This window comes from Mus caroli, chromosome 15 (assembly GCF_900094665.2).
Source record: "Mus caroli chromosome 15, CAROLI_EIJ_v1.1, whole genome shotgun sequence".
In the NCBI taxonomy this organism is placed as follows: domain Eukaryota; kingdom Metazoa; phylum Chordata; class Mammalia; order Rodentia; family Muridae; genus Mus; species Mus caroli.
The window spans coordinates 79829189-79837924 of record NC_034584.1 but is presented as its reverse complement, the minus strand read 5'-3'; the positions used below and the strand labels follow the sequence as shown (position 1 = coordinate 79837924).

General features: G+C 50.8%; 1 protein-coding gene across 1 annotated transcript in view; it reads right to left on the bottom strand.

Annotated features, from left to right (window-relative positions):
- Ttc38 (tetratricopeptide repeat domain 38) overlaps positions 1-8736 on the bottom strand; it is a 24860-nt gene that overhangs the window by 6881 nt on the left and 9243 nt on the right. Inside the window, exons 6-9 of the mRNA XM_021183614.2 lie at positions 8269-8344; positions 5256-5375; positions 3553-3612; positions 2291-2329 (exon numbers count right to left, since the gene is read on the bottom strand). Coding sequence (XP_021039273.1) covers positions 2291-2329; positions 3553-3612; positions 5256-5375; positions 8269-8344 — 295 coding nt within the window. The remainder of the gene's footprint in view (positions 1-2290; positions 2330-3552; positions 3613-5255; positions 5376-8268; positions 8345-8736) is intronic.

The window sequence follows — 8736 nt, the reverse complement described above, 5'->3', positions numbered from 1 at the left end:
CCTGGAACTCACTCTGTAGACCAGGCTGGCCTCGAACTCAGAAATCCACCTGCCTCTGCCTCCCAAGTGCTGGGATTAAAGGCATGCGCCACCACTGCCCGGCTGTAGGTTAACTTTTATAGCATAGATTTTTACAGTGATAAAAAAGCAGGGGTCTGGCGAGATGGTTTAGTGGTTAAGAGCACTGGCTGCTCTTCCAAAGGATCTGGGTTTGCTTCCCAGCACTCACACAGCAGCTCACAACCATCTGTAAGCTCCCTCTCCTGACCTCTGAGGCACCAGGCATGTACACAGAACAACGTACATACATGCAGGCCAAAACACTCATACACATAAAATAGATAAATCATTACAAAATTAAAACACATACATGCATATGCACACACATGTGTGCACACACACACACAACTGGACATATGGCTCAGTAAAGGCACTTGTGAGCTTATGAGACCAGGCCTATTTCAATTCCTAGGACTCACAGTAGAAAGAGAACCGGCTCCTCTGACTTTTACATACATGTCAGGTATACACGTACAAAATAAATAAATGTGATATTTTGGAGACAGGGTCGCATTATACAGCTCTGGTTCCTCTAGAACTCACCATGTAGATCTGGATGGCAGTAAATACACAGAGATCCTATGCTTTGTCTCCGCCTCCTGAGTGCTGGGATCAAAAGTTGCAGCCACCATGCCTGCCCCTGACTTTTTTTTTAAAGATTTATTTATTTTATGTATATGAGTACACTGTAGCTGTACAGATGGTTGTGAGCCTTCATGTGGTTGTTGGGAATTGAATTTAGGACCACTGCTCGCTCTAGTCAACCCTACTTGCCCTGGTCGACCCCACTTATAAGTACACTGTAGCTATATTCAGACACACCAGAAGAGGGTGTCATATCTCATTACGGGTGGTTGTGAGCCACCATGTGGTTGCCGGGATTCGAACTCAGGACCTTCGGAAGAGCAGTCAGTGATCTTACCTGCTGAGCCATCTCGCCAGCCCTGCCTCTGACTTTTTAAGATTTATTTATTTTTTTATATGTATTGGTGCTCTGCCTGCATGTCTGTGTGGGGGTGTCAGATCCCTTGGAACTGGAGTTACAGACAGTTGTGAGCTGCCATGTGGGTGCTGGGAATTGAACCTGGCTGCTTTAGAAGAGCACCTGGTGTTCTTAGCCACTAACCCATTTCGCCGACTCCTGCCTCTGACATTTTAAAGTTAAAAATAAGTGAACAGAAATTGAAAACAAAATAAAACTTCCTATGGACAGGTGAATTACCTCCTTAAGAACACCCCTCCCCCTGACAATTGGAGCTGGGGGGGAGGCTGCCTCTGACTCTGTTGCCTACCATTGGATCCCCTTCCCCTAGCTGGACTGCCTGGCCAGGCCTCAGTAGGAAAGGATGGGCTTAGTCCTGTTTTGACTTGATGTCTCAGGGTGGGGTGGTACCTAAGGGGCCTCCTCTTCTCTGAGGAGAAGGGGAGAAGGTAATGGGGGGGGGCATGTAAAGGTGGGACTGGGAGGACAGGAGGGGGCGCTGCTACCGGGACGCAAAGTGACTAAATAAATTAATGAGAAAAATGAATATATGTTGTATGTGAAAGGAAAAAAAAGGAATATCCATCTATGCCAGGAGGTGGTGGCCCATGTCTTTAATTCCAGCACCTGGGAGGCAAAGCCAGGTGGATCTCTGAGTTCGAGGTCAGCCTGGTCTACAGGGTGAGTTCCAGGACAGCCAGGGCTACACAGAAAAACCCTGGAGAAGAGAAGAGAAGAGAAGAGAAGAGAAGAGAAGAGAAGAGAAGAGAAGAGAAGAGAAGAGAAGAGAAGAGAAGAGAAGAGAAGAGAAAGGGCGGGGAGGAGAAGGGAGAGGAGGGGAGGGGAAAAGAAAAAGAAACGAAAAGAAAAGAAAGAAAGAAAGAAAAGAAAAGAAAAGAAAAGAGAAGAAAAAGAAAAGAGAAGAGAAGAAAAAAGAAAAGAAAAGAAAAGAAAAGAAAAAAGAAAAAAAGAAAAGAAAAGGATACCCATCTGAAAGGACAGAAAAAGTCTGAGGTTCCTTAGACACATCAGGCTCCAGACACCATGGGTGACAGTCAGCAGAGGCTTCATGGTACACTGAGCCAGGACATGGCTCCTGAGAGAAAGCAACCCCACGAAGCCTTTTCTGAGAACTGGGGGCATTCCCCCACCATTTGCTCTGGCACGGACAACCGCAACAGGCCCAGAGGCTACGGGAGACTGGGCTGACTTGCAGGCACAAACCATTAACAATACGAATGCACTTACGTGGCTGTCGTAGATGGTTAGCGCGGCCTCATAGTCTCCCTGCAAAGGTGAAATTACTGCAGTTAACATCTGGAGAAGTCAAAAAGCAATGCTTGGAAGTACACCAGGAAGAGCTGACCAAGGTCCCCAAAGGGTGAAGGGCAGGGCTCAGTGGCAGCCTAGTATGGAGAGGGGAGAAGGTGAAGCCAGGAGACTCCTAGTCTTTCTCTATGAACAGTTCTGCGAGAAGGACCCTGACAAACAAGACCCTGCCTGTATCCATCACCTGTCCCCGCCACCTTCTCATCCTAGAATTTCTGGTCCAATCTGCGACCCTCCCAGTGTCCCAAGCACTTGACTCCATACCACCTATGGTGTATCTCAGATGTTTGGATACTTGGTCCCGAGTAGGTGGCAATGTTTGTGCAAGCTCAGGAGGTATGGCCTTGTTGGAGGAAGTGTATCACTAGGCTTTGAGAGCTCGAGGCCTCCCCCTACTCTCAGTCAGTGCTGCTCTGTGCTTGGATGAGGTGAGCTCGGGCCATCCAGTTCCAGCAGCCCTGTCTGCTGCTTGCTGACACGCCTCCCCCACTGTGACTGAGGCTCTTATGCCTCTGGGACGATAAGGCAATTAAGCCCTTTTCTCTACAAGTTGCCTTGGCTACAGTGTTTTACCACAGCAATAGAAGAGTCACTGATAGGCCATATGAGTCCTGCTTCCTCAGAGTGAAAACTGTCTCTGAGGAGGGCAGCCTGCAAAGCTCTATGATTGCTGTCTTGCTTCAGGCACCATCCATACTGATCTGAGAGGAGGGAACCTCAATTGAGAAAATGCCTCCCTAAGACCTGTAAGATTTTTTTCTTTTATGAGTGATTGACAGGGGAGGGCTCAGCCCATTTTGGGGACTATCCCCAGGCTGGTTGACCCTGGGTTCTATAACAAAGCAGGCTGGGCAAACCATGGGGAGCAAGCTAGTAAGCAGCACCCCTCCATGGCCTCTGCATCAGCTCCTGCCTCCAGGTTCCTGCCCTGTTTGAGTTCCTGTCTTGCGTCCCTTCAATGACTGTACTACACTGTGGAAATGTAAGTCAAATAAACCCTTTCCTCCCCAACTTGCTTTTGGCCATGGAGGTTCATTGCAGCAATAGAAACCCTAACAAAGACACCATCGTTTGCACCAACCCTCAAAGGTGCTGCATGGGCACAGAGTGGGGGACTAGGAACAACCTATTCTTTGGACCTCTGTGCTGGGTGAGACAGTCCAAATATACAAGCATCCTACCTTTTCAATCAAGTACAGGGCCCAGTGCCAGTAATTGTGGCAAGCAAGCATATCAGAGTCCTGTGGAAAGAATTAAAGACTGTATGAGCACTCGTGGGCTGGGTCTATAGTTGAACTGGTATCATGCATGAACCCCTGGGTTGAATCCCCAACATTGGATAAGCTGGGTATGGAGGACCAATGTTTGTTGGGTAAGCATGGAGACCTGAGCTTAACTCCTGGAACCCAGGTAAAAGCTGGACCTGATGGTGTATGCCTATAATCACAGGAGGGTTCTTAAGGTTTTCTGGCCAGCCAGTCTTGCTTAACCAGCAAGCTCCAGGTGCTAGGGAAAGACCCTGTCTAAAAAACTGAGGTAGATGGCACCTGAGAGATGACAAGGTGGCTTCTGTATGCACACAAATACATGTGCATTTATCTCCACACACAGGTTCATCTGTATGTGTGTGAACACACAGGTGCATCTGTATGTGTGTGAACACACAGATACACACACGTGTGCAAGCACATGCACATGCATGCACACTCAGAGGTCACACACATGGAGTTGGGGTAATGTTTGTATTCTAGGGGAAGAATGTGAACAAGAGAAACCAGGTCAAGTGGAGGACGGGACCAAGTCATACTCCCCACACAGACACTGCTCCCTATCTATAAAAACCTTTCAGTTTCTGCCTAGGGGGTCCCAGGAAAAAAATACCTTCTCTGGTTCTTGGCGCCCCCTAGAATTTTCCAGACTCTGGATTCTGGGCATCTTTAGAACAGGCTGCATGTTCATAATCCTCTCTGTTAGTCAGCTGTCCCTAGAACCATACCTAGAGATGCTAGGAATTGCCCTGGCTGTCAATCACAGTTTGAGCCCAGGGGGAACCTCTCAGAGGGATGCTGGAGGCCACCCCATCCTGTCTGGTCTCCGAAGTGCTGAACATCTGCTACTCTCAGTGCCAGGCTCAGGAAAGAACTTTCTGCCCTCGCTGGTGGTGCCCTTGTAGCCTGCTGTGGCAAGGACCTGTGGACAGGTGGTCAGGCCATGTGCCAGAGGCAAGTCCAGAGAAAACAGGCACACACAGAGGAAGAAAGGCTACGTACTACAGCTAGTGGGCCAGAAGGATATGGCCTCCAAAGGGGGCACCGGCCAGTCAGGAGCAGGGATGAGTAAAGGTGGGACTAGGGAGGGTGAAGCCGCATAGTCAGGCCACAGAAAGGGTCAGGCTGTGCACTAGGAACCTGAACCATCCAACCCCCCACATCTCTGCCCTACATCAGTGGGCCATCACCCCATCAGCCTGCCTCTTTCCTACACACTGTACCATGTATTCCCTAAGGTCACTCCTTGAGTAGAGCCTTATGTGGGGCCTGCTGGCAGCAGCAGGAACACATGCAACCCAGGACCCTGAGCAGGCCCACCCTTACTGGGTTCCTATTTCCCCAGCACCCTTTATGTGAATGGATATTCCTTTCACAGCAAAATACCTCAGGGCCGATCCCAATTACACAATCACTTATAAAACACTGGTAGGTGTCGGGGTGCTGTGAGGCACCCAGAGGATGCTTGGCTGTCAGGGATGCCTTCAAGCTGACCCTAAGCTCCCAGAGAGCTAAGCCATATCTGTAAAGCCCACCCCTGAGCAAGCCTTGGGGGAAACTCCAAGTGTCAGACTGGAGCGTCCAGAAGATGGCCACTGCCAAGACTCAATTCATACCTTCCAGTGGCCTTCCGATTGCTGCATGAACTCCAGCCCGTCCTTGATCTCGGCTCTCATTTCATGTACGTGGGCCACAGTGTGCACTGACCACGCGTCTGTCGGCTCAATAGATAAAGCCTACACGGGGCAGGAGATGGAAGAACAAAGAAAACAGGGGTTAGCCTGGTTGCCTGGGCCCAGCCAGAGCAAGGGTGGAGACTGGGCTCTAACTCAGAATAGTTACAATCCCAACCCCAGCCCCATATCCTGTGTGTCTCTTGGGGATTCAGATGTGTGCCTTGCCCACCATGGCAGATTGCTAAGAAGAGCATCTCTGTCAGCCTCACAGATAAAGAAAACTGAGGCTTAAGAAAGCCAAGATTTGGGGCTGGAGAGATGGCTCAGTGGTTAAGAGGTACCAACTGCTCTTCCAGAGGTCCTGAGTTCAATTCCCAGCAACCACATGGTGGCTCACAACTATCTGCAATGAGATCTGATGCTCTCTTCTGGATTTGTCTGAAGACAGCTACAGAAACTCATAGAAAATAAATAAATAAATCTTTAGAGAGAGACAGAGACAGAGACAGAGACAGAGACAGAGACAGAGACAGAGACAGACAGACAGCAAGCAAGCCAAGATTTGCTTCCTGGGTCATTGGCATTTTACCCAAGAGCCCTGTGCCTCAGTTTCCCCTGATGGCCTTTGGGGTTGCCTTCTTTTCCCAGCTATGAGAACAGTGTAGACTGTTGCATCCTCTGGTAGTGAATGACAAGAGGCTGCCCCTCCCACCTATCCTCAGGTGCCAGTTACACAAGTGGCTTCCTGAGTTAGAAGCAACTGGTTCTAGGAACGCTGCAGTTCATGACAAAACCGATTTGACCCCTGAGCTCCACAGTGAGGCTGAGTTCGTGAACTGGTTCTCATTCCCTTGTCTCTCTACCCACCAGGTCAGTTCATGTTTATTGAGCACCTACTGAGTGCTGGACCTGAAGCAGCCAGCTGGGGCTCACGGCAACCCCATCACTAGCTTATACTCAGAGCCCCACAACAAATCCCAGGTCCCTTAGACCTGCTTTTCCTGGTGCCTTAGAACTGCGAGTGCCTCCACATTGGCCTGGCACCTAACGCAAGGGTTTCGGCAACATGTCCCGAGCGGTCTGCGTCCTCCTCCTGTCCCTCAGCTTTTACCTTCTTGTCCACTCCACGTGGGAGGATTTCAAGGGTGCATCCTGAGCAAGCTAGGTACCAGTATGCCTTGAAGGAGCCCCCCTCTAAGAGTGCTGCCTTCGCACAGGGCAGTTAGGAAATAGGACTCAGCCTGTTCTTTCTGTCTATAGGGCTGACCAGCATCCCCACTCACCTGGAGCCCTTGCAAGGTTTCCTGGAAGACTCCAGCTCTCTGCCTGCCCCTCACACCTGAGGCTGAGCTGTGAAGGTGGTGTCACATTGTGGAGTCATTGCTGTCCGCCCTCGCCTTGGGGGACACTGCTGTTGCCTTGCCTTTAATCTAGCAACTGACTGTGGGGGTCTGAGGCTAAGGTCAGTGTGGCCTAGGGTACTGGGAGAACTGGAGCAGAGGGCAGGAAAGGGCAATGTGGGTAGGCTGGCTATTCTGCCACACCTCATGTCTTGTCAGACTCGGGACTGCATCCCTGGCCATCTTTCTTTGGAGTCAGAGTGACACAGTGACACTCAGAGCTCTTCCAATGGCCCTGATGCCTTCCAGCCGCCCCAGGGGGCTCCTCCCATCAGCAGGGCCTTTCTGTGGCTTAGCCATAAATGACCCCATCTGGTTACCTAGATCATAGAGCTTCGATGGCCAAGGAGCTACTTGGGGCTCTCAGGGCAGGCTCAGAGCTAAAACAAAACAAAACAAAACAAAAAAGCAAAGCAAAGCAAAGCAAAACAAAAAAATAACAATAAAAATCCTTCACCTGATCCCTAAAATCTAGCCTGAGTCTGATTCAGGCAACCTTCTGACACCCCGAGGATGTTGTCATGGGTGGGGGGGGGTACTTCAGGCCAACGGAGGCAATGCCTGGGTAGGGAGCCACAACAGGGCTGCAGAGAAGCTAAAGTCTAGTCCAGGCAGTTTAAAGGAAAGCTATCTTGTCAGGCCGGCTAGGCGAGGATCTCACCATGAGTTTATCACCACAGGAAGGCTCTGCCTAGCCTCTCTCTGAGCTGCAGCTCCCTTGTCTGGACAGTAAGGTCTCTAACTGTGAGCAGAGATCCTTGGCAGGCGGGAGCAGGCATGCACAAAGTGCCAGTTGCGAATCTGGACCAAGAGTGCATGTCACTCTCCATGCAAGCACGGCGATGTCTCCTTGCACCTTGGTTTCTACTCTTGCAAAGACAAGAGCAGTAGAGATCAACTTCCAGGGCCTGAGCACCCCGGCCTGTCACATGACCCTGCACCCAGGCCTGTCAGTCACCTGACCCTGGATCCAGGCCCACAGGGGAGTCTGCAGAGCTCCAGGTCAGCCAGCACATCCCAACAGAAAACAGAACACAGGGCCCAAGGCTGAAGCATCTAGCAGGTTCCATGCTGGCTCCACCCCTCCCACTGGCAGGCACCCCAAGTGATGACTGAAAGCTAAGAGACAAGCTTGTGGACAGGATAAGGAGCCTCCTCCACTCAGGACAGAAGAACATAACAAGATCAGGCCCTGACCCAGGAAACCTTTATGTGAAACCCTCACCCACCTCAAGCCTCGGGCATGGCTAGATCCAGTGGAAAGGTGCAATGCATGGAGGAAGATCCAAGATTTGCATGGCTCTCATGGAGTGTACCAGTCCTGCTTAGTCCTGTGGCTCTGGAGCCAAGTGGGGCTCACAGAAGCAGAGAGCCAGCACTATGGTGAGACCTCAGAAGGATTAAAGGGGTGCCCGACAGGCAACTGCTTGCCCTACTACTAGCCCCTCCCTTGGAGTGAGGACACCCCAAGGTCGGGGGAGGCAGGGCTGCTTGGTCCACATATGAGGGGCCACACCCAGATGTGCCTCACACCTTGAGAAGGACCCACTCACCTCTTTGGCAAGCTTTTGTGCCTGGTCATAGAAGTTGGTTTCCATCAGTCCGAAAGAATAGATGCCTTTCACATAACTGAAAACACAGGAAAGACTTCAGTACCCAAGAACACAAACAGGAGCAGGTGGAATGGGCTCCCCCAGCAGGGTCAGCTAGCATCTGCACCCAGGGCTTATATGTGACTGTGTTTGGGCACACAGGGTTCGCAGAGCAGACGGAGGTGTGATGTGGTAGGAAGCGATCTGACCACTGTTTTCCTCTGTGTAAGAAGCCAGGGTAGAGCTGGTGTCAAGGAAAGAGGACTTGCTGGACGAATCTGCACTGCTACAGCCACCAGCAGGAGGCAGCAGGAGAGAATGGCACCACCCCTCCCCCACCCCCAGCCCCACCCCAGCCCCGCCCCCAGTGAGGAGCTGAGCTCAGCCGGTTTTTTTTTTTTTTTTTTTTTTTTTTTTTTTTTTTTTTTT